Genomic DNA, 24,725 nt, shown 5'->3' with positions numbered 1-24,725 from the left:
GCTCCTCTGGGGCTGGTCAGGGGGTATGCTGGTTGCCAGGAGCTGAGGCGGCAAGCAAGTGGGTAAGCAGGCATGTGGGTGAGGGAGCCCAGCCAGCCAGTCTGCCATCCCTTGCTGGTGGGAATGGACAGACAAGTCCCAGGGCCCTGTGGGGCAGTGTGAGGAGACACCATTCATTGGGGTGGGGGGCAGAAGTTGCCCAGAGGACTCCCAAGGAGAGGAGCAGAGAGGATTTATCATCTCCTCCAATGCTATTTAAGTGAGGTTTTTGTTTTTTAAGCTAAGCTTTCTCTCTGGCATGTACATGTTCCTTGACTATATTTTCCCAGCTAAAGCTGCAGTCAGGAGTGGTGTTATCCTCTCCATCCTACCGCAGTTATACAGGATGTATTTTTTTGTGCTAATGGCACTGAATGTAGGCCATCATTAGTATGGCATGAAGGGAAAAGTCTGCTCTTCATTTAGGAAAGACCTTGCGTGTTGGCTCTTCTCACTTTTCTCTGCTTACTCACATCTTTGACCTAGTTTTACATTGAGAATAATTGTATCTAACCTCAGATCACACATGTTGTGAACCTTCCTGAGATCTACAAGTATAGGGCAGTATACAAATTTAATAAATAATAGCAATGTGTATGTATGTCATAATCTAGTTGCATAGCTTCTTCTGCTATCTCTCTAGAGATGACTTGCAAAACTATTCTCCTGAATCTTTATCATTTCCCCTTCATCTTCCCGCCCCCCTGCCACCTCCTGTTTCTGAGTGACACAACAAGAGATTTGAGAGATCTGGAAAGATATGAGCATGATTTAGCACTGGGTTTTAACTCTTCCCTTCCTTTTGAATAATGCAACTCATTATGTTGCTATTTCCTCTACAGCTCTTGAGTAATGCTTATTATGCCTGTAAGTTTAATGCAATTGAAGCTCTTCAGCCATTAACTACTACCGATGTTCCAACTCCTGTTTGTGTCCACATCCACAGTCCTTTAGACCGAGGAGGAGGAGGGTGTTATAGGAAGGTTCTCCACATGCATTTTTCACCTCTGTTGTCTCTGATGCCCAGCTTGTGAGGGAAAACAGTGGGAAGGGTTAACTGCCAGAACATCCCATGCAGAGCAAGTGGGTCATGGTGCAGAGATAAATTCCTTTCAGAATCACTTCCTTCTTGGAGCTTTTGAGTCATTCTAGTTGGTTGTGTGGCAATTCTTGTCGGACAAATGACGTATATCTTCTGTTTTCCAGATTTGAAGAGTTCCTGCATAGGAAATGGTCATCTGAGAAGCGATTTGGTTTGGAAGGCTGTGAGGTGCTGATCCCCGCCTTAAAGACAATAATTGACAAGTCTAGCCAAAAAGGAGTGGATTATGTCATCATGGGGATGCCTCATAGGTAACTTCATCCTTCCAGAAAGCTGATTATCGGAGGAGAGTTCTAAGAGTGCTGAAGAAACACTGGCTAGCAAGTTGTTCTTTAATTTGAGAGGCCTGAACTGATACCTCATCTCTGCCATGGCCTTATTTAATTTTATTTATATGTTGGGCAAGTCTTTCTTCTCTCAGCTCGGAGTCCCACTTTTAAAATGACTGGTATTTTTATATCTGACAGACATGTTGTGAAGACAGACACAGAACTTGTGAAGTGTAGTGCAGTCCTCAGCCATGAAATTCACTGGGTGGCCTAGGGCTGATCATCACCTCACAGGGTTGTTGTGAAGATGGAACAGGGAGGGATAGAAGCTTGTGTGTCCCTTTGAGGTCCCTGTAGGAAAAGTGAGATATGACTTTAACAATGAATGAATGAATAAAAGTGTCACATGAACTGTAACTAGTAGTGGTAGATGTTTTTTATAAACAAGAAATGTTACAATCTTTTTTTTTTACTTTAAGGGAAGGTGTGTCAGAATGAGTCAAAGAATCTTGTTTCCAAGACAAGTCTGCACAGTTTCTTGCTAAATGTGGTTTTGGTTTTCCAGAGGGCGTCTGAATGTGCTTGCCAACGTTATCAGGAAGGAGTTGGAGCAGATATTCTGCCAATTTGATTCTAAGCTGGAAGCTGCCGATGAGGTGAGTTACTCCTTAATTTGTGTTTGAATTGTCTCCTCCTACTTCACTCCACGGGGAGATAATGATTAGTTAGCTTTGAAAGTAGAAGCAACAGCACTGTACCCGTTTTCCCCTCCAAACATCCTCTCTTAGGATGGATCTAGACACATAAAAAAGTGTTACAGGAAAACGAGTTCTAAATCTCATAATGGAAAATCACATTGCCGAAGGACCAAACTCTACAGCGCCATCTGGTGTTGCATGTCTATAACACAGTTATAACAATATAATCGCCGGAATGTAGCTGAGTCATGTGGGATTTTAAAAGCTTGCCTTCCAGTATTTTTGTCACTTGTTCAGTGAGGCCAGCTTGGCTACAGCTTTTCTACAGTGCTGAAGTTATATGCAACTTTTTTACACAGCACAGAATGTCATTTCCGTTGTGACTGAATGTCATTAGTGAATTTTTCAGTTCTCTGAACCTGGCCTTTCATAGAACTTGAGCTTCCAGAGTAGATAATACAGGTTATGATCCCGTAGTACTACTGCTGCCTTGTTCTGAGCAACAGTGGCTTTCTTAAAGTGAGCCTTGTGAGATACCAAGCACTTCTCAGGTAACCTAGGATAATACCGAATGTAACCATGGTACATGATTATTGATTCCTAGCAGCCACTCGTACAGGTATCTGCATATAAGGTAATAGTGCTGAAATCTCATTCTGGAAAGATTCCTTCTTGATACTTACAAAAGCTCATCAATTTGAACAGAGGTGAAGAAAGAAAGAAAAAAGTCTCTAATCATTCATTCCCTGTTCTGTGTTTGTGTTCTGGCCGTCTCTATGATAGCTCTGAATGTGCACTCCATGCACCTTGAACTTCCAGTTCACTCCCTCCTAAAGAACTCAAACCACAAACATTTTGCAACCAAACATGAGGCTCTGAAAATTGACAGCATCAAAGGCCCAGGCTACTTAATCTGTTTTACACTCTCTCTCCTCAGGGCTCAGGGGATGTAAAGTATCATTTGGGAATGTACCATCGGAGGATTAATCGTGTCACTGACCGAACCATCACCCTTTCACTGGTTGCAAATCCATCTCACTTGGAGGCTTCTAATCCTGTAGTTCAGGGCAAGACAAAGGCAGAACAGTTTTATTGTGGGGACACCGAAGGGAAGAAAGTAAGTTGGTCCTTTTCAGTTGTACGTGTATGGGTGGACAAAATGGGAAAACTTTTATTTGGTGGCCAAATAGTTACAGCTATCAAACACTGCTTATTGTACCTGCTTCCTTCTCTAGCCAGTTATGTCTCCTCAAAGAGCATCACTACAGTCTGCATTCAGTTCTGGGCACTTACTGCTTCAAGATTATTGACAAGCCTTTTGTTTGTGTTTTGGTTCTCAAAGGTGATGTCTATTCTTTTGCATGGAGATGCCGCCTTTGCTGGGCAAGGTATAGTTTATGAGACTTTCCACCTGAGTGACCTGCCTTCCTATACCACACATGGGACTGTTCACGTGGTAGTGAACAACCAGGTAAAATATAGATTTCATTATAATGTCAGCTTCCCTAACTCTTTTTTCCACTTCAAAATCTACCAAGAAGAGTACCAGTGTGATCTTTTGAATTTGGTTGTGTGCATTTTTAGTAGAAGCTGGGTGATGCTGTTATGTACTGAAACTGAATCAGATTTCTCTTCCTTCTAAAATGTATGGGAAAACATCTTGAAAGGCCATGCCCGCTTCACAGATTGCTGCTGGCTGAGCTATAACAGTTCACAACCAACGCACTGGCTTTTCATAATTGAGCTAATTCATTGAGAAAATGGTTTGGCTCGTCTTATTCATGCTAGCTTTCCTGGATCTTGGCAGAACTGAGCGTAGAAGACTTTCTGGGCTCCTGGCAGTCTTGTTGAAATGCATCTACTTTTGTCTCACCTGTGGAAACTCTTTGAAAACTAAAACTCTTCAAAAAGAGACTAGTTGGTTTTTCTCTTGTTCCTTACCTCAGATTTGTCAAATGAACATTTGAAATTGAAGTCCAGGATATAGCAAAGCTTTTCTGTTAAGCAGCAAGAATTCACTGCTTCTTTCTTTACCATTAACCTTAAAATAAAAGCAGCTAAATTATTGCACAGTTGAGATTGAATCCAATACATCAGTACTTCAGCCGTGCCTAATGAAGACCATTTTTTTAGTGGTTAGACGAGAGAACTAGGAGTGACTTAAATAAGATGAACTAGATTTCATCTTGGACTTCCTAAGGCATCTTAATGCTGATGATTCCAAAACATGCTGGTAGATAGGGTCTTCCAGTAAAATGATCTTGTTCCACTGTTAAAGAGGAAGGTCATCGCTGACCAGTTTGGTTTTGGGGGGGAGGGAAGCCTTTACTGAATAGAGACACATAGGAATTCATCAGTTAGCAGCCATGAGAAGCTAGACAGTAGGCATGAAAAATGGAGGGGCTACTATCTAAGATGCTCCTCCCACAGTTATCTTTAGCAACTGAGATCCCCCCCCCCAGTTTCTCAGTGTTCTGCCAGACCCTTACAGATTTGCTTGAAGTAGCCTTCATTGTACGCAAAGAAAACAAATGCTGATTACAACTTTTTGAAGTTTTTGAATGAAAAAAAAACATGGTGTGCAAACATTCATTCTATTTTATTTATATGCCGCTTTTCACTTACAGGAGTCGAAAAGCGGCTTACATTCAATAAATAATATAGTAGAACATCACAGTTGCAACAAATTATATAAAACAGTTGACAAATCAATAGTAAAAAAAAACCCCCACCTATAAAGCACTCTTCACAATTACTTAGACTGCTTCTATTATCTTCTGCAGATTGGATTCACTACTGACCCTCGAATGGCTCGTTCTTCTCCATACCCAACAGATGTGGCCCGGGTGGTTAATGCACCCATTTTTCATGTCAATGCTGATGACCCAGAGGCTGTGGTGTATGTATGCAATGTGGCAGCTGAATGGCGGAGTACTTTCCACAAAGATGTAGTGGTGGATCTGGTAAGTGCTGCCTCCTGTTTTGGGGGATACCTGTGTGATCTGCGGGTATGATAATATGTTTGAGAGGAAACATAAATATATTGTAGTAAACATGCTAAAACTTAAACCCATAAGCCTTTGTTTGTGCCATTAACATTTCCCTTTTTCATTCAAGTAAGCCGGTATTTAGATTACACTGAAACTTGCTAAAATGTCATCACAATTAGTCCCTCTGAAATTTTCTTTGCATCAGATATCTCCAAATAGTTAATAATTGGTGCTTGGAACTTCCTTTAGTTTTCGAAGATATAATGAGGTTTCTGTTTTTCTCTCCAAATGTGCTAGGTATGCTACAGGCGCAATGGGCACAATGAAATGGATGAGCCAATGTTCACCCAGCCATTGATGTACAAGCAGATCCGAAAGCAGAAGCCAGTGCTACAGAAATATGCTGAGACTCTAGTTTCACAAGGAGTGGTAAATCAGCCAGAGTATGAGGTACACTCATCTATGTCTTCACAGTCAATCTGGAGCTACTGACCCATTTTAACCTCTTAGAGATGTTGTATAATCTTATTTTAATGACTAAGCGGAAGGAAGCTGAACTGAGGTCAAGGAAGTGCAAACTAAAATTTACTTTAGCATATATGGCAAGATCATCTGTCACCGTCTCAAGCTGAATACAGAAGGTTGTAACAGCGTTTTCAAAAAAGAACTAGGAAAAGAATCTAGAAGTTGAAGAAGCATTCTGATAAACGGGGAGGATGAAGCTCTGAACAAAATATCAGAGAGGTTTAAGTATGATGTGTGGTTACGCTTCAGAACAACAAAACTCTTTAAAAAATGCTGGTTCCATCTTGCTAATGCTATTACCATTTCTTGGCCCAGAATTTCTCCTCCGCTCTAGTCCTATAAATATTACACTAAAGCTTAGAACAGTTTTCTATCATCAGTCTAAAACCACGTTTATTGTGTCATGTCTAACAGTTAACTGTCGTGGAGAGGAGTTTAAGAGCCTGTTGTCATTCTGTAACTAATCAAAACAATACAGAGTGACGCATATTTAAGATAAGTTGTAATTATATTTCTTCATGTTGCCAGGTGATAGGCTTCCCTTTATTTGCAGACTAAAAATACAAGTTGGTGACTCAAATGGTGGTAAACAAGGGGAATGGAAAAAAGTCACTATCCACAGACCCACCAATATACCATGCAGAAGGGGAGTTAGGATTTAATAGAAGCATACATACCCTGCATGATTAGAGGGGCCAGGATTGAAATACCCAATGGTGTGCATCATCCAACCACAATCTCCCCACCCCATCTAGCACTGTTTAAGCTGTTATGGGTTCTGCACTCTTGGCAGATTCTGATGGGGTTAATTTGGATTGGAGCAAATAGTTTTCACTCTCACCCCACATGACACCTTTAAGATGCGAGCGGGGCAGATCTGAAGATACCTGAAGATCTTGCAGATGGGGTAGAAACATTAGATAATTCCATAACTCACTCCTCCCAACCCAAAAGTATGCCCTACTTGTAGCAGATCGTGTGATTTTCTTTCAGGCTGCCACCCCATGCACAGATAACTTGTGTCTGTTCACCACCCTCATGCCACCTGAGTTCCATGGCAGCATATGGGCAATGTCCTTTTAAAAAAAGAGGTGTCTCCTGGGTATACTTTCTCCCCCAGCTGTGTTATTTTCTGTGTTACTTTTTTATGACCATATTGATTGTACACTAGTAGGACAATGCCCTTTTGTATTGGAAGGAAATATAGTAAATAAGTCAACATCAGTCAACTGATGAGCAGCTTGAAATTCTGTATCACATGGTTTTGCTGCTATTGTTTTCTGGTGGTCTTCCTTTGGTTCACTAGTTTTCATGCATTGGCATTTTCCTATAAAGGAAAAGCAGTATCTTAATATTTTTTAAGAATAAAATGAATAAATAATAATGGAATAGAATGCAGATATAATAGAATGCTTCCTGAACTCTCTTTACTTAGAATGAACTGATGCCAATTTTTCAGTTTAGGTTCACCCTTCTAACTCTTACATTGTGTTGGTTATGCATTTCAGGAGGAAATTTCCAAGTATGATAAGATCTGTGAAGAGGCCCTTGCCAGGTCCAAGGATGAGAAAATCCTTCACATCAAGCACTGGCTAGATTCTCCGTGGCCTGGTAGGCGCTGGCTGCTTCCTAATACCTTTTGTTAAAAGGTAGTTGTGCTGCCAGGGGATTACACATGCAGCTCCTGGCACAAAAAAGAGAGATACTTTCCCCACGCTCCGAGTACTGAAATCGCGTATAAAAACTGTAGGAAGACGTGAGCATTACACACTTAGTAAACAAAATGCACAGACAGTAAAGAGAGGGGCACTTTATGAGCAAGTTTTATCCTTTTTGCAGGTGCTCTGGCAAGGAATATTTTGTTCAGTCTTTAGCTCAGGATAGTTTCTTTGCCAAGTTTCTTCTTCTCAAAAGGAGAAAGGCGATGAAAGGGCCACTTTTACATAGTTTAGTGTTCCAGAAACCAGATCTTCCTCCACTGTTCTATGAATGGGAGGCTCATCGCATTAAATGTGCTCTTCTTTACTTCCCCAGGTTTCTTCACTCTGGATGGCCAGCCCAGAAGCATGACTTGCCCTTCCACTGGCCTGAATGAAGAAGATTTGGCCCATATAGGAAAGGTGGCCAGCTCAGTGCCTGTTGAAAACTTCACAATTCATGGTGGTATGACTTTCCACATTGATAGCCATTCATTCCTCAGGGTTCATCTTTAATGTAGTGAAGGCTGCACGAGAAAAGGCAACACTGGGCTTCTTTTTAATAATAATCCTTACCGTTCCATTGCACTTTAGTTGGTATGGTGGACTCTTAGGTACACGATGAGCCAGTCAGTGTGGGAATGCTGTGGATAAACCACCTACGCATGAAGGGGTTTCAGTGAAGTGATGTTCTTGTATGGGGAGACTCACATATAATCTGAGCACTAGGGAGAGGGGGACACTGTGGCACTTGTGCTCTTGCCCAGCACATACTGAGCGTGCCTCACAGTGGGCTAAGTACTAGTCATGTCTAAAGGGGTCCGTGAGGACCATATGCTTACAACATCCTTTGCAAATTTCTTCAGTCACTTTCAGGTATATGTTCAGCAACTGATGAACATTCATTGATTTCTGTTCTTCGTTTGCTTTGAACATTTAGGAATTCTCCATATATAATATGTCCCAGTCCTCTATAGATTTGCTTTAGTGGAAGGAGATCTTGCTTCAAAACAGAACCCTTCAACTTGCCTCCTTCACCGCTTCTTCTTTTACACCTTTATATTATAATGTTTTTACCCCATGTTCTCTGGAGCAGCAGTAGTTCAAGGTATTTTGGGTGCTGAGTTCAAGCAAGAATGTGAACAGTGCTGTCGTAGAGTCATCCGTAGAGTTAAGACTGTACTCTGGAGTCAATCATTGTAGTTTCTTCAAGGCAGGCTGAAAACTTTTTCTTCTCTCTCTCTCTCTCTGCAGGTTTGAGCAGAATTCTAAAAACACGTGGAGAATTGGTTAACAATAGAACTGTAGACTGGGCATTAGCAGAGTACATGGCATTCGGCTCTCTCCTTAAAGAGGGAATCCACATCCGACTGAGCGGGCAGGATGTTGAGAGAGGGACATTCAGGTAAAGTGCCCCCCTAAAAAAGAATGCATTCCTAAGGGGTTACATTACATCTCAAAGTGTCATTGTACCTAGCAGCAGGTCACAATAATGAGTTTGATCTAAAGCTTTTCCAGCTGCAAATGAAACACCTTGACCAGAGCAATGTAAATCTATTAAAGCTGCACAGTTAGGTGTACCTAACTCCGTGTTAGGATTGGACTGCATCTGTGCTTGCTTTAATGCCTCACCTGGTCACTCTAACCAGTTAAATTGCAGAGCTTTCTTTTTTTCCTCTTCAGCCACCGACACCATGTCTTGCATGATCAAAATGTTGACAAGAGGACCTGTATTCCCATGAACCATCTGTGGCCAAACCAAGCTCCATATACAGTCTGCAATAGCTCCCTCTCGGAGTATGGAGTGCTAGGTAAGTACATCTCATGGCTCCTTACAGAAATCGAGGGTAAGTTAATTTGGTACTGTTTGAGTCTCCCACTCATAAGGTTCCAGAAAAGCATATTGTTTTTAATCTGTGTCATTGCAGGATTTGAGCTGGGCTTTGCTATGGCCAGCCCCAACGCTTTAGTCGTGTGGGAAGCCCAGTTTGGTGACTTCCACAATACAGCTCAATGTATTATTGATCAATTCATCTGCTCTGGACAGGCCAAATGGGTGAGACAAAATGGCATCGTACTGCTGCTGCCCCATGGCATGGAGGGCATGGTAAGAAAACATTATTGTTCCTAAACAGTCTTTTGCCTGTCTTAGATTTAGATTTTAGATAGACGTGGCCCATGCAATGGCCTCATAGAAAAGGCTCCTCTGATAATAGGAAGGCAGTAGACCAGGCATACCCAACCTGCAGCCCTCCAGATGTTTTGGCCTGCAACTCCCATGATCCCTAGCTAACAGGACCAGTGGTCAGGGATGATGGGAATTGAAATCCAAAACATCTGGAGGGCTGAAGGTTGGGGGTGCCTACAGTAGACCCTGATAAGTATGTTGCAGGTTATGGAACAATTTAGCATAGCCTCTTCCATTGTAAGTTTATGCATGGCTAAAGATGAAGTATTAGTAGTAATAGAGCCTGGTGTTCTGAATGCCATCATAAAGTCTGAATCAGATAGTAAGCCAAAGCCTTCGGCTGCTATATTCCTTTTGCAAAACAATGAAATTGGGACACAATCAGAACCGTAGGATAAAATTATGGAACAAAGGCTTATTCCCCCAACCTTAATATTGGCTGCTTCTGGTGCCTAAACTGCTTCGGTCAATATACAGTTTAGCCAATAAAGTTTTAATCCAAATCCTTGAAAGTCCTTGTGTTTTTGCAGGGCCCTGAGCACTCTTCCGCCAGACCAGAGAGGTTTCTGCAGATGTGCAACGATGATCCAGATGTCTTTCCGGTGAGTTAAGTCTGTGAGAGTACTTCCTGCTCCTTCCTTTTGTGCTTAAGCACACTCTAGTCCCTATTTCTTGAGAGTATCAAGAAGTGGTTCTGGAAAGGACTTCTTAATGTAACATGTGAAATGGCGGCCTTGTGTGTCTTGGTCCTCAGCCATGAATGAGGTTATGTCCTTGAAGCCTCTATGAGTCTCAGTGCTGTGTTACTCCTACCTGCGTATTAAAGGGCAAACTTGATCCTCCACTAGCAATCAAAGTATGTGATAGAAGAGTATATTGTACAATTGATTTTATTATAGCCATGTTTTGGCTGTTTGACTATTTGTCGATGCCTGCAGCATTTCCCAGCCATTAACTATGGCTCTTGTGTTTTTTTCCTCCTGAAGAAACTAGATGACTTTGATGTGCGCCAGCTGTACGATTGCAATTGGATTGTAGTGAACTGCTCCACACCAGCAAACTTTTTCCATGTTGTGCGGAGGCAGATTCTTCTCCCCTTTCGGAAGCCGGTCAGTATGTAGAATGACTTCCTCACTTCAGAAGGAGCATGTGCTTTCTCCTCCCCCCAAGTCCAGCACACAAGTGGGATGATGAAATGACTTGGGAACCTGTAGAGCCTTTTTGTTCCCCTGGCATTCTCTTATCATTGCATCAAGGAAAGACAAAAGCCTTGCAGTATGAGAGAGCTGGAACCACTAGCCTGGAACCAGAAATAAGTTAGAAGTGGTCTGGCAAGCCAACCAATCCTTGATGAATTCTGATTATCCAGAAAGTGTTTTTCCTTAGTATTTTTATGGCACCCAATTCCATGGGAGCTCTGTTTCTGATTTCTAAAATGAACGCCTTTGGACAGAGTGTATTATTTTGGTTATCCTTCAAACTGCATAACTTTGCCGCTCTTCAGTGATAAGTATTTGTGCAGCTCCTGCCTATTCATTACTTAGAAAGGCTGAGTCAAGAGTCATTGCTGATGGGAAAAGGCTAGTTTGGGTCAAATCCAGCTGTCATGCCGGTAGAGTGAAGCTTCAGAGCCTTGCTGGATCAGACCAAAGATGGATCTTATTTTATCTTTCATAAAACTGCATAAAAACCTTCTGTTTCCTGAGCTGTCCCAAGGGTTTTGCCATCCCCAGAAATTAATCTGCATGATCCGGTATGTTTCAGGACCTCCTGCAGTGCAAAATTGACAAAGTTATGCTCACTCGCAAGACATTGACACCAACATTTTTTGCAATAGAATAAGGAACAATGAATACTCAAAACACAATACCACTTCATTGGCACGCACAAAAGTAATACTAAGGGGGCAATTAAATCTTCAGTCAAATCAGCCTTCTGTGTATCCCGTTTGTGTTGCTGTTCTCTGGGCCAGCAATGGGGGATCTGGTGCCACTCCCATCATCCCTGCCCATGTTGGTTGGGGCTTTATGGGAGTTCAGAGTCTAGCAATGTCTGGAGGTTCACAGATTCTTCCCTAAGTCATTCTGTGTGTATGATGCAGTTTCATTAAGGCAAAACAATTATGACTCAATAAGGCAGAATTACAAGCATGAAAACTGATATTTTCCTGGTAATTATTATCATCTTGGTGTGTGTTAGACATGTCTGGATAGACAGTGCTTTCCTAGTAGACTTTGGGTCATATTGTTACTGCTTCAAAACATCTGTATTTGACTGACTTCAGATTATTGGGCTTTTTTACTCCTGAATGTAAGTATAATAATTCAGTACTTAATTCAGGAAGTGTTTCCATCCCATACTGGCTATAACTCTGGAATCTTTTCTTTCCTGTCTTAGCTGATAGTCTTCACTCCAAAGTCCCTGTTGCGTCACCCTGAAGCTCGTTCCAGCTTTGACGACATGTTGCCAGGTACGGCCGGCTTGGGACTGGGTTCAGGGAGGAATTTCTTCCCTTGTATTCCACTGCCAGGCAGAAGATAATGTGACTCGGTAGTCAGGTGAGGAAACCGTAGCCTTGTCTTGGGACAGCTGTGCCCTGCAGAAAACCCTGATCCATTTTTTTGTGTGGCCACGAAAAGCACATTTGCTGACTAGGTTTTAGCTGGATAGCTGCTCCCACACTTCCCATCTCCTGTTTTCTCATCTGGTAGGTAAAAATATAGCCAGACAGAGCAGATTCTTAGAAAGGTTGATTTGGGAGACCACTGTAGGCATTTGCTTAATCTCATTTCTAATTCAGCTTGCTAGCAGAATACAGGAGAACTTCACATTCAGCACTTTAAATACTGCAGCAGTGTTCCACATTAATAGTTCAATAGCGCAGTTCTCTGGTTTATGCCCTGAGAGTGTCAAGACCCAGTCAAAGGGGCCTCTAACTCAGTCTTTAAATTTGGCATTCTCCAGGTTTCCAGTGCAGAGTAGCAGTTGCCTCCTGGCAATCAGGATTAGCAAAATACAACACAGTGCTGCATCGGTTGCTTTGTCTTTTTTCTCTAGAGGGTCATAATACCGCACAATGATGTTGATCTTTCTCAAGTCTTCTGCATGCTCAGGGACAGATTTCATTTTATTTTTAAAATTTGTATACCACCCTTCATCCGTAGATCTCAGGGCAGTTCACAGCATAATAATACAAGATTAAAATACATAAAACAAAACAAAACTAAAACCACCTTTCCCCCACCCCAGATGTGATCACCATAAATAAAATCATGCCCTTGAAGCCACTATATAGCTATTGCTTGCCTCAGACCTGGGAGCTTTGGAACTCAGGTCTAAGGGAACCAACTTGCTGGCTTTGCTGCTGCTGTGGTACGCAGCGTGTATGCAAGGCAGTACCTTGCCTTGCTTCTGACTTGCTTCAAGTCCCTGTGAAGAGAACCATGCATAAGAACCAGTTCTCCACTGCTGTTTAACTCTAAAATAGGAACTCAAAAATTCAAGATGGGCAGCTGGGAACCAAAATTTCCTTAAGCAGCATTTGGTTCTACAAGGGACGCGGGTGGCGCTGTGGGTTAAACCACAGAGCCTAGGACTTTTCGATCAGAAGGTCGGCGGTTTGAATCCCCGCGACAGGGTGAGCTCCTGTTGCTCGGTCCCTGCTCCTGCCAACCTAGCAGTTCAAAAGCACGTCAAAGTGCAAGTAGATAAATAGGTACTGCTCCAGAGGAAAGGTAGACGGTGTTTCCATGCGCTGCTCTGGTTCGCCAGAATCGGTTTAGTCATGCCAATAAAGTGAGATGAGCGCCGCAACCCCAGAGTCAGCCACAACTGGACCTAATGGTCAGGGGTCCCTTTACCTTGGTTCTACATTAATCATATTTATTTGGCTCAGTTTTGTCCATGTGTCTAAATAAAAGTTCTGTGTCTGACAGGGCTAATTGTTAACTGATCTGTAACTAACCCTAAGCTTGTTCAACTGAAACAGCATTTTCTTTCCCTGTTTATCCCTGCCTCCTTTCTTCTGTTTTCCCTGTGTTGAACTTTCAGATTGTAAGCTCCCTAGAGCCAGGGACCTATCCCCTTGTGGTCTGTAAAGCACCAGACTTGCTGATGGGACTATATAAATAAGGTTGTTATTTAAAAAAACACTTCTCCTTTGCAGGGACTCATTTCCAGCGTGTCATCCCAGAAAACGGTCCTGCTGCGCAGAATCCAGAGGGGGTGAAGCGAGTTCTCTTCTGCACTGGTAAAATCTACTATGAGCTCACCCGAGAGCGCAAGACTCGGGAGATGGAAGCAGACGTGGCGATCACAAGGGTGGAGCAGGTAGGGGGGTGCAGGAATTATTTCTGTTGCTTAAAATTGTCAATGTGAGTCTGTCGTGTGACCTTCTGAGGTCTGAAATGAAGTATTTTAGATTCTCTCTTTAAACTGAAAGGCATTTTAGGAGGAGGTATGGGCTGAATTTTAAATTGATACTCCCAAACCTCTTGGCTTGATAGCCTAGTCTAACCTTCCAAGCACTGCTCTGGAGGCAGTAAAACCCCTCCAGGGGACACATTTTAGTACTTCAGTTGAGCCCTACAGACTAAAGTTCTGAAGTGGAGCATTTATTGTTCAAGCATGCTGCAAACATATAACAAGGAGCTCATTCTAGAAACAGACTCTTAATGGTGTTGAGCAGCAATTTGCAGAATACTTAAGAGATTCAGGTCAGCTGAGTTTCCTATAGCGGACATCTCCATTAAGCCCTGGAGGTTTGTTCCTCCCCACCTGATCTATGAACAAGGGCCGAGGTAAATATTCTTGCAATCTGCCTTTACTTTCAGGGAAAAGTGGTTTGTGCCCATGTCATACAATTGTAGCTACATTTGGATTTGGCCTTAAGAGTGACCTCAAACTTCAAATAGTATAATGTTGCTGGGATTAAGAAGTATATTTCTGGACTCCAAAAGCTTTTTACTAAAAGAAAAAGGCTGCATGCAACCTGTTTCTTACTGCATGGAACTAACAAACGAAGACTGCTGTTTTTCCCACCACAATTTGTTGCTGGGTGGCCACAGTCCTTGTGAACTATAAACTTTCTGTTGTTTGTAGCTGTCGCCATTCCCATTTGATCTCCTGCTGAAGGAATTCCATAAATACCCAAATGCAGACCTTGTTTGGTGTCAAGAAGAGCACAAAAACCAAGGATACTATGATTACGTGAAGCCCAGACTCCGCACAACCATTGACCGGGCAAAGCCAGTGTGGTAAGGACCGTCTACTGACAGTCAGGTGCTAGATCAGTGGGTGGAGGCCAAGCTTCAGATATTTGCTCTGGAGGTAGATACAGTTGTGGCAGTCATTCCTTCCACTTATTCTTCTTGGATGGTAGGGGAGTAGAACGAAACGTCAAACTGAGGTAGCGAGTGACAGAGTGTCAGTTGGAAAATGACTATTGAAAGGCTGTGAGAGACAGAGGGAATGAGATGTGACAAAAAATTATTTATTTATTCAATTTGTATACTCATCTTCTTTTGGAGATTGCAGGGTGCTTTGCAAAATAAAATTGCAAAACAAGAACACAAAACATGTAACGGAAACAGACAAGCAAGCAAGCCAATAAACCCATATAAAAGATTACATGCTGTTAAAGGCCAAAGGGCTGGTTATAATAGAGAAATGTTTGTTTACCTTCTTTCTTTCTTTTTTACAATTATTAATCTATCCCACTTTCCAAGGCAGCTTACAAGTAACATAAATTTGCATATTTTGGGAACACAAACACATTAACATATTAAAAAATCACCAAGATCCTTCCCACAGAACAGAGTAGTAGTTGGTGATAGATCGCCTTGCAAGTGGTACTGCAGTTGGAGCAGGCTGGGAAAGTGTATGTAGAAGAGGATAGGTGTCCTCGTGAAAATTAGGACAGTTGTTTTAAATTGGGAAATTGGTATACTGTGGCCATCTATTTTGTTTGGTATGTTACTTAAATGAATGTTTTAACTGTCTCTGCTCAGGTGTGGGTGGGTTCCAAGGTAAACGTCTCTCCCTCCACATGCCTGGTGTGGATGCTCTAAAGTAAGAACGCAGAAAGAGCAGCAAGTATTTTAAGGGAGGTCTGGACTCAACCATCTGGGAACAGGCCTTGGTTAGGGGACCCTGGGAACGTTACAGTACTGCACTCCATATGTGGGCTTACATAACTGGACTTAAGTGCTGGGAACTGAAGGGTATTGCCCCACTTGCTGGTTGTGGGGTACTCGAGCTGCACTGGGCACATAAATGACCTAAGCCTAAGTTGGAGGACCTTTCTGACCCAGGAGGCCAAATTCCTTATCCCCCCCCCCACCAGTTACATTGGGTAACTGATAGCTGAACAATCCTGCCCACCTATCGGAATTTACCTATGGTGGGGGAAGAAGGGGGAACACGCTGATGAAGCAGCATCTAGTAGGAATGAACCACACCCATTAGCTCCCATCACTCCAGTGATGTCAATTGATTGACAGGTGTGCATGAAAATTGGTCTGCAGGCTGGAGTTTCCCGTGGAAACCTTGTTTTAGCAAGAAAACTGGGGGAAGAGGGCAAAGAAGTTGTGGGGCAACCACTGCCAAAGAACACAGAAAACAAAAAACCCGCACGTGACTTTGTGGTAGCTGACCCAGGGGCAGAAAAGCACAGGGCTACAGGGCCCAAAGTACATCCCCGGTCTTGAACTCTGCCAGTCCCATATAGAGCCAGTGTGACTGCAGATGAGCAGTTAAAGGACACCAGCTACAAATCGCCATCTTTCTTTTTCTCCTTTCCACATGCTAGGTATGCTGGACGTGAACCTGCTGCCGCACCAGCCACAGGCAACAAAAAGAACCATCTGACTGAGCTGCAGCGCTTTTTGGACACTGCCTTCAACCTCGACTCTTTTAAGGGCTTGTCTTAAATACTCTTGGACTGGTTTCCGCAGCGCACTGTGTGTGTTTCTCTGTCTGCTCACTTCCTTTCTATGTCCTTAACTATAGACCTTGTAAGCTAACTTAAGGCGCCTGTTATTAATCTCTTGTTTGCTCTTGAGGAACTGCCTCTTCAGTGACCCTGTCCAGAATGCTTGTGTTAGGTTTTATCTTCTGTGTGCTGTAGATCAAACTTCTGGAACAGTGGGTTATCACTCCAGCACAAGCCCATGTCCTTTCTGAGAACCCTGGGACTAACCAGCCCCAGTCCCCAGAATGAGGGATTTAGAGGGACTGGTATTTGCCTTCCAAACAAATGTCTCTCTCTTGAGACTGTGATGACTCCAGATGATGCCCGAGTCATTGTCTCCAACCCAGCAGTGATTCAGGAGGCAGGCGTTGCTTTTAAATCACAAACACAAATGTGCCCACCTGGAAGGATGAGAGGAATGATGTCTTTTCATTCCCTTTTCCTCTCCAGAAGTGTTTGATCTGGCATAACTCTTCAATTGTGTAATGAGATTAGATTCCCTTTCCTTATGCACGACAACCCTAGTACTGAAAATCCTGGGCTAGCACCCTAAATCACTGCTGCTGTTTCTTGTGGTTTAGCAGCCTAGCATTACCCATGCTGAATACACGCACAGACAGCTCAAATTCAGGCACTCTTCTTCCAGGAGGGGTCCCTCACCCTTTAATGAAGAAGTTATAACTCAGCCCAGGCACTAATCTGTTTGCGGGAGGGGCGTGCTCTTTTCAAAACTGCCACCATTTGTAGTCCTAATATCCCTTCCTGGGTAGGAACTTGGTATACAGTGGACACTAAATAGTCTTTTATACAGTCACCAAAGCCACTTCTCTTTCAGCCTCCAGGTTTGCTTAGCTTTCAGGTTCTGACCAAGAGAAAGCTACACTTGGGAATAAAAAAAACACCCCTGAACTAATGTTTTGTATAGGAAAATGTTGGGACTGATACTTAGATCACACTCTTGTCTGTAATACCACATGTAGAGCAAAATTTGAGTCTCTACTATTACTTGAGCAGAAGTTAATGTTTCCCCCCTCTTCATGGGCTATAGTCACATTGCACTTTTTTTTTCCTGAGTTTCATGCAAATGGGAATCTACCTTTGCTGCACACCTCTTTCATAAATTACTTCCATAATGATTATTTCAGTCTTAACTTTTGAGTTTAGCAATGCTTTTAAAGAACTACTTGTGTATATAGAATTGGCGGGTGAAGTTTTTTTTTTTTAAAGAAAAGACCTATTTTCTGTCATTGCAAAACTTTTGGATGAGGCCTGAGTTGCAACAACTTAGCATAATTGATATGTAGCCTGCTAGAAACATTTTTATGTTGGTGTCTCTGACCTCCACTGACCTTTCTAGCAAGATATTTACATTGGAACCTCAGGTTATGTTAACCTCGGGTAACGTAAACTTCGGGTTGCAAAAGCAGGAAACCTGGAAGTGTTTTGCCACATGCGCAGAAGCGGTCTACTGCCGTGTGCGCAAAAGCAGTCTCTCCAGTTGCGAAAATTTCAGGATACGGCCGGACCTCCGGAACGGATCCCATTCACAACCGGAGGTACCACTGTACTTGTCCCAGGAGGCTCAAACATGGATATAAACACCCAGTTTCCTTGTTGCTGGATAGATTCTGTCCCTGTGTTTTCCTAGCTCTATGCTTAGACTGTGTGAGCAGAGTTTAGGACGGCATGCACTTCTGCTATGGAGTAGCTTGTACCTACTTCTCATTGGCTTTCTCCTGAATTACACAGCTTCTCAAACACAGCCCTAATTGGGGAGCGGGGAGAGACACAGTGAAAGCAATTAAACATTATGGCTTTAAGAAAAAGGTTTTGAGGTAGTTCCAAGGATCTTTTTGGTGAACCTCCCTAACTTTATGTTGCTGTAGTCTTCTGCCTTTCTGGGGGCCCTTGGGTGTTGGGGCTTTCCTAGCCGTCGCCTGAGCAGGGCGCCTCTCAGTAGGTAGTGTGCTAACAAGATAGCTCAAAATTGATCCCATGTGAGATTTCTTACTGCTTCCTCATCCGTGTGCACACTGGAATATACTGACTGGTCTTAGGAACGCTTATAACTTCTGCCTGCAGTCCAGAGGCTCAAGCATGGCCACAGTCAATCCCCCTCTACTTTGTGGCCTTTGCAACAGGAATTGATGCCATTTCTTGGCGCTCTCTTTTTTTTAACCCATTGCTGATATCTGGCAACTGCTTTCAATCACAGTAATTGCACAGTGGTCTGCCAGTGATAGAATGTACCTCAGTGCTTTGGCTGTCCCTTCCTTTTTCCCCCCTCCGTGCGGTCATCACAATGTCATTTGGTGGCAATGGCAGCAATGACTTGATTGGCAAGGCTGTTGAAGAGAGAAATTCTGAACTAGGTTGAGCCTACCCTCTTGGACAGAACACATAGCATGCGCCCACTGTTGCACTTCCGCCTAAGCCTTTTTCTATTCTGTGTCAATCTCCTGAGCTTCTGAATGTGGTCTGTGTATGTTGCCATGCCATGTCACGTCAGAGCTTTCCCATCCCTCAGAGAAAAGAAAACCTTAACATCTTTGCTGTCTTTGACAGGAGATGTCCAGCTCTATATTCATCTGGCTGACCCCTGGGCATTACTGAGAGACATACAGCTTCCTCCTGTCCCCATCTATCTTCTCTGTGTGCTGCCAGCCATACCAAAAGAGTGTGCCATCTTGTGAATAAATACTTTTCTATAATCTAAGAATCTGTGCTGCTTCACTAGTGGGAACAGCACATTCCAAAAGTGATGCCCACTGTTTGGGGGTAAGCTGTCAACAAAAGGGTTTATGTGGGACTGCAATATTTGTTCTTTAGCTCTGCAGAGAGAGAGAGAAATCCTAGTGTCTAACCTTTGCCAAAGCCAGGGGCCAGTGGAGAGAGGGAGGTTGCCTGTTCAGGGCTAGCGCTACCCTAGGGCTCCCCTCAAACTCGCAGCCTGACTTTTATTTATTTTGGTTTTAAAACAAAAACAAAAAATCAGACATGTCTGGCTTAAACAATAAAGCCTGATCTTCTTCCCAAAGTGTCTCCAGCTTGCTCAGTTGTCCGAGATTCATTCTTTCACCCAGTGCAAATGACACAAGCCCCTGTTGAGGGCAGGTGGGATGGAAACCGGGAAAGACCAATTCCGTCTGCAGCCTTGCACACTCCTGTGAAAACGTATAAAATGACTTGAGCAAGAGTCATAATCTATGCTTATCTGAAGCTATTTATTACAGTTGGTGCTCAATGAGCACTTCTTGACCCTGGTCTGAAGACCATCCACCCCCAAGTAGGCACACTAAAAGCTTAAACATCATTTTGAATTGGTCCAACCTGCAAGTCCAGGTGGTCCAGCAAGGCAAGTATATCTCAAGGTAAGTACTGAATCGACAGCAGCAGCCACCACTGGGCTTCAGTGCGGCATAATTATCCTGACGTGTTCGGAGGAGTCAGTGCCAGCAATAGGATGCATGGAAAGTGACTTCTGAATTTTTCTCATTCACCTTTGGTTAACAAGCATCACAAAATATGCAGCAAAGTAAAGCATGGAAATATAGGCTGTTAGACCTTTAAAATAAATCCTTTAAAGTGAGCTCCAAAGTTTCTCTCTTACCCCAGCATATAGAAAAGACCACACATTTGGTAAGTTACAAAATAAGTTTCCTTACAAACTCTCCAAAGGTCAGATCCATGTGTTTCAGAAAATTGCACAGGCAGTAAAACATGGCATAGTTATAAAATGGTGAAAGTTTGTAAATTATTGGTATAGGAACTTGAGAGTGGTTTGTGAGAGGCATGCGGTCTGAAGTGGAGCAGCCAGACCAGATGTTCTCACATGGTGAACTCAATAGGAACAAAGACTTGACTACCTAGTTCCTCCCAAGGTGAGCTAAGCCTGGCAGGACAGCTTACTATATGGTCTTTAACACCTTCATGCATTAATCAGACTTCAAGCATATTGGTTATTTGAAGCTGATTATCCCACACCTAGAAAGAGATGTTTTTTAGAGAGAGAGAAAACTTTTTTTCTTAAATACTCCTATAGAGTTGGCTCATGAAGTACAGTAATGAAAGAAAGCCAGGACAGCTTTAGTGTCCACCAGCACAGTTTAGGGGGGGGGGGTAGCTTTGAATTGAAAAAGAGTCCCTGATTAATTGGGCAGCAGATTTCTGAAAACAAAGTTGGCATTTTAAAAGACGTATCCCCTCTTTTTCCTCATGCATCAGGGAATGCATCTTTTAAAATGCTGCTATTACACATGTGCATCATCTGAAAATAAAGAAAATAACGCTCCTTCAGGCATACCATGTTTATTTGCAAATGTATGCAGATTTAATAAATAGGTTAACTAAGTAATAACTCAATGTTAGAAATGTAATTTGTTCTAACCACAGAGAACATGAAATGAGTTAGATGGTGGCCAGCCCACTCCTATTTCCTGCAGATCAAGAGGTTTGCCTTGCTCTCCTCTTTTCATTGGAAGTCAAGACAGGTGATTTCAAAACAAGCAGATTTTGTTGGAGCAGATTCTTAGCTCTTCTCTCACCCCCCACAGTGCTGTTAGTGTGTACAGAGTGCCAGTGTCTAACAAGTACCACTGAAACTGCAGTTTGCCTCAGGAGGGCAGCCGCTTATGTTTCTAGGCCAAGGGCAAATGGCTTTCAGAGGGCAATTTTATCCAGACTAGCATGGGATGAAGATAAAATGCCCTTCCATCTGCTGTGGTTGCGATCTTGGTGGTGGGGGTGCAGTACAGCTGCTATTCAAAAACACTGCAGTGGCAGCTATGAAGATGCATTTGAATATATAGTCTGGCAGACAATATAGGCTAGAAGAATTACTTGGCTTCTACCCACTAAGAATAAAACGACTTTGTAGATCAGGGCCACAAGGAACTGGTGGTCCTCTAGCTATTGGTGTCCGGCAAGTCCATCAACTCCAACTGGCATGTGCTGGGAGTTGTTGATCAACTAGACTGGGTTTCCCACCCATGTTGCAAATGGTTCTGAAAACTAAGCAAGTGCTTGTGCTGTCTAGACATGTCCTTTTCAAATGGGATTTTTTTCTTCTTTCCATTTTCCACTCTCATCATAACGCGGGGGCATAAGAGATAAGTGCTCTATTTTGTTCTGCACTGGCACAATGCGGAGGAACAGCAGAAACTTAAGTTGCCACTGCATTAGCGGTATAAATAGGACAGGAATGATTGCCTAAGGTGCAAATTAACTGGTGCTGTTTGAGAAAACAGGTGTGAATTCCGCATGGTTGGCACACCATGAAATAGCAGCAGACCTTGCAAGAAAGTGATGGGGCAACTGACTGCAAGCTCTGGTCTTTGTACCACTCCGCCATTAGGAGCACCACGGTGTGTTCTCCACGCTTTTAAATCTAGAATAGCTCAGATGCCCCTATACTTTTAGGAACCCCCAGCTGGCAGAGCAATCTTGGCCCTCCAGAGGATTCAATTTGGTTAATGAGGCCATTTCCACAGAACCACACTCCTCTGCTGTTGTCCTGGTGATATGTGCTGGTGGATGTGGTTCAATTCTTTGACGGCTGTGTCCATTACTGTACATCCCTTTCCATTTGGCCGGGCCCTGCAGTTCCCCTTATGGGGACTGCTGTATGCAACCAAAGCAGCAGGATCAAACACTGCTCATCAGCTGATTCTAAGGGCAGCAAATTGTTTTGGTGGCAAGTGGGACTATGCATGTAACTGGCATAGTAATCTCGTATTTCACCACAAGTAACCAGTCCAAAAAGCCTTTGGAAGGGGTGGTGTTAGTTCACTTGGCAGGTGCCTATTTTTAAAAAAGAGATGCTATACAGAATGGACTTGGCTAGGGGCAGGAGACAGAACTCAGTCCCACCTATGGCCTTTGCATCTACAGCTGTAGGGAGAGCTCAAGCTGTAAAAGTTCAGCATCACTTGAACACACTCATTAACAGCCTGTTAAGGGACAGTTCACGGTGCTGACTGGCATACCAAAGTGCTAAAATGTCTTGAGATATAACAGACCTGGGAAATGTCTAACACATCTCCCAGTTGTTACCTTGAAAATAGCCCATGAACCCTTTTTAGGAGGTTTGGAAAAGTTTTGTTGTAGCACCCAGATGCTTGGAGCCTTAATGTAATGCGCCTCCAGTCTACAATGCTGGATGATGGGTCGTAATGGAGCCACCAGATGGCAGCACATTATTGGCATAGATTTGAGATTAAATCTGATACATATGGAACTAGGGTTGCCATATTTCCAAAAGTGAAAATCCGGACACAAAAGTTGTTGAGCTTTATTGGGGGGGAGGCAAATAAATGACACTTCTGATGGGTTGCCATATGCCCGGACGCCGTTTTCGACGGACGAATCCTGTGTATGTCCAGGAAATTCCGGCCATATCGCAGCCCTAGATGGGACCAAAGAGTACAGTGGTACCTCAGGTTACATACGCTTCAGGTTCCATACGTTTCAGGTTACAGACTCCGCTAACCTAGAAATAGTACCTCGGGTTAAGAATTTTGCTTCAGGATGAGAACTGAAATTGTGCTCCGGCGGCGTGGCAGCAGCGGGAGGCCCTATTATCTAAAATGGTGCTTCAGGTTAAGAACAGTTTCAGGTTAAGGTCGGGCCTCCGGAACGAATTAAGTACTTAACCCGAGGTACCACTGTACTTCAAAAGATGTTGCCGCAAGCATTTTAATTCTCCTAAGCTCTTCTGTGAAAATGAATGTTAACAGCAACCAAAGGTACATTAGAATGCTAAACAAAGGGAATGCACAACAGCTCAATGCAGCAGCAAGGAACCTGTAGCCCTCAACAAGTTGTTGGACTCCAGTTCCCATCAGGCCCAGCTAGCCTAGTTGCCTAGCCAAAGCTCAGGAGTTATGGGAACTGTAGTCCTGCAACATCTGGCGAGCCACAAGCTTCCCATCCTTGGACTCCTTAATGGATTCTCTCCCCACCGTCTGTGCAGAAGCTTGGAGGTTCCCAAGCTGTTCCAGTGAAAACTGTCCTACCAACCCCATACATACTAATTTGTGATCCAGCACTGCCTCTGTTTCTTGGTCAACAAATCTGTTTAAGAGAAAACTCGGGTGGAGTTTTCTTTCTAACCAAGGCGGAAAATCTGGTTTTTCTTGTTAAAGCTAGATAAATGGGCTTGGCCGCCAGGCACCACCATAGTAATGCGTAGGCGATGTCAGAGAAAACAGAGTAATGAGAAAACTGTAGTAATGAGTAGGTGATGGCAAGGAAACAGAGGCTGGGAAGAACTTTGAAAGGTTCTCTACGGTTCATATGCCCTCTCTCCAGTCTTTGGATATTTAAACCTACCCTCTTATTCAGCATTTACCCATAAATTTTGGTTCTCCTGCCAATTCAGCACTGACAATGCTGGTGAACAGGGATCTTCATGTGCAATAGCATGCACCCTGCTGCTACATGTGAGCTCTGTAGAAAAGGGTACCAAGTCACTTGCATTAAAACAGAGCATGGCATCGTTGACTCACCTCCTAAAACCACAATTGAATGACCTAGAACTAAATGGCAGCAGTTCTTGAACATTGGGTGGTGTTAATGGGGTAAGGTGGATGCAGTTGACCCCATAATTCCCATGTGGATCAATGCAGCTGTTCTAGCAAGAGCTCACCACCACCTTTCCAGGCTGCTGAGAAGAGGATGTCCTTAGAAACTTATGCACTGGGAAATGATATACAATTAATTGAAGAGGATGTTCAAAATAACTTTTGGGGAAAAAACCAGAAGCTTTTCTTTTGGGAATTATAAGGGCAGAACTACCTAAATTGTATTGAAATTTATTTATGTATGCTACGCTACTACAGCAGCAAGAATGCTACTTGCCCAAAAGTGAAAAGGAGCAGAAGTCCCAGCAAAGGAAGAATGGATACAAAAACTTATGGAACATGCAGAAATGACGAAACTTACCGGAAGAATAAGAAATCAAGACAACAAACTTTTTATAAAAGAATGGAAATGGTTTATTGAATATTTGCAGATAAATCGCAAACAGATAGAAACATTGGCAGGATTATTGTAATAAACCTTCAGTTTCATAAGAGTATATATTTAAAGTAGATAATTAAATGAGCAAATTAAATGAATTTGGATATGCAGAAAATATTAAAAAATAAATTCGGGGAACTGCAGAGAGAAGGGGAAGGAAGTCAAGTTTTGAAATGTTAAAATGATTCTAAAACTAATGAAATGTATAAACTTGAAAAGTATAAATAA

The 24,725-nt window shown here is 43.0% G+C and overlaps 2 protein-coding genes across 7 annotated transcripts in view; one reads left to right on the top strand and one right to left on the bottom strand.

Annotated features, from left to right (window-relative positions):
- OGDH (oxoglutarate dehydrogenase) overlaps positions 1 to 19,515 on the top strand; it is a 53,510-nt gene extending 33,995 nt beyond the window's left edge. For all 6 annotated transcript variants that reach the window (XM_083588399.1, XM_083588400.1, XM_083588396.1 and 3 more), the window contains 17 exons: positions 1,246 to 1,392; positions 1,976 to 2,066; positions 3,046 to 3,225; positions 3,451 to 3,579; positions 4,892 to 5,071; positions 5,396 to 5,548; positions 7,132 to 7,234; positions 7,658 to 7,786; positions 8,575 to 8,725; positions 9,004 to 9,131; positions 9,249 to 9,427; positions 10,039 to 10,110; positions 10,495 to 10,617; positions 11,906 to 11,978; positions 13,674 to 13,837; positions 14,609 to 14,763; positions 16,317 to 19,515. In XM_083588399.1, coding sequence (XP_083444525.1) covers positions 1,246 to 1,392; positions 1,976 to 2,066; positions 3,046 to 3,225; positions 3,451 to 3,579; positions 4,892 to 5,071; positions 5,396 to 5,548; positions 7,132 to 7,234; positions 7,658 to 7,786; positions 8,575 to 8,725; positions 9,004 to 9,131; positions 9,249 to 9,427; positions 10,039 to 10,110; positions 10,495 to 10,617; positions 11,906 to 11,978; positions 13,674 to 13,837; positions 14,609 to 14,763; positions 16,317 to 16,437 — 2,278 coding nt within the window. In that variant the 3' untranslated portion in view covers positions 16,438 to 19,515. The remainder of the gene's footprint in view (positions 1 to 1,245; positions 1,393 to 1,975; positions 2,067 to 3,045; positions 3,226 to 3,450; positions 3,580 to 4,891; positions 5,072 to 5,395; positions 5,549 to 7,131; positions 7,235 to 7,657; positions 7,787 to 8,574; positions 8,726 to 9,003; positions 9,132 to 9,248; positions 9,428 to 10,038; positions 10,111 to 10,494; positions 10,618 to 11,905; positions 11,979 to 13,673; positions 13,838 to 14,608; positions 14,764 to 16,316) is intronic.
- The window catches only part of BRF2 (BRF2 general transcription factor IIIB subunit), a 296,389-nt gene that overhangs the window by 46,780 nt on the left and 224,884 nt on the right, over positions 1 to 24,725 (bottom strand). The window lies entirely within an intron of this gene.

This window comes from Podarcis filfolensis, assembly GCF_964270895.1.
Source record: "Podarcis filfolensis genome assembly, chromosome: 15".
Lineage (NCBI taxonomy): Eukaryota > Metazoa > Chordata > Lepidosauria > Squamata > Lacertidae > Podarcis > Podarcis filfolensis.
This window is presented reverse-complemented; position numbering and strand designations above follow the sequence as displayed.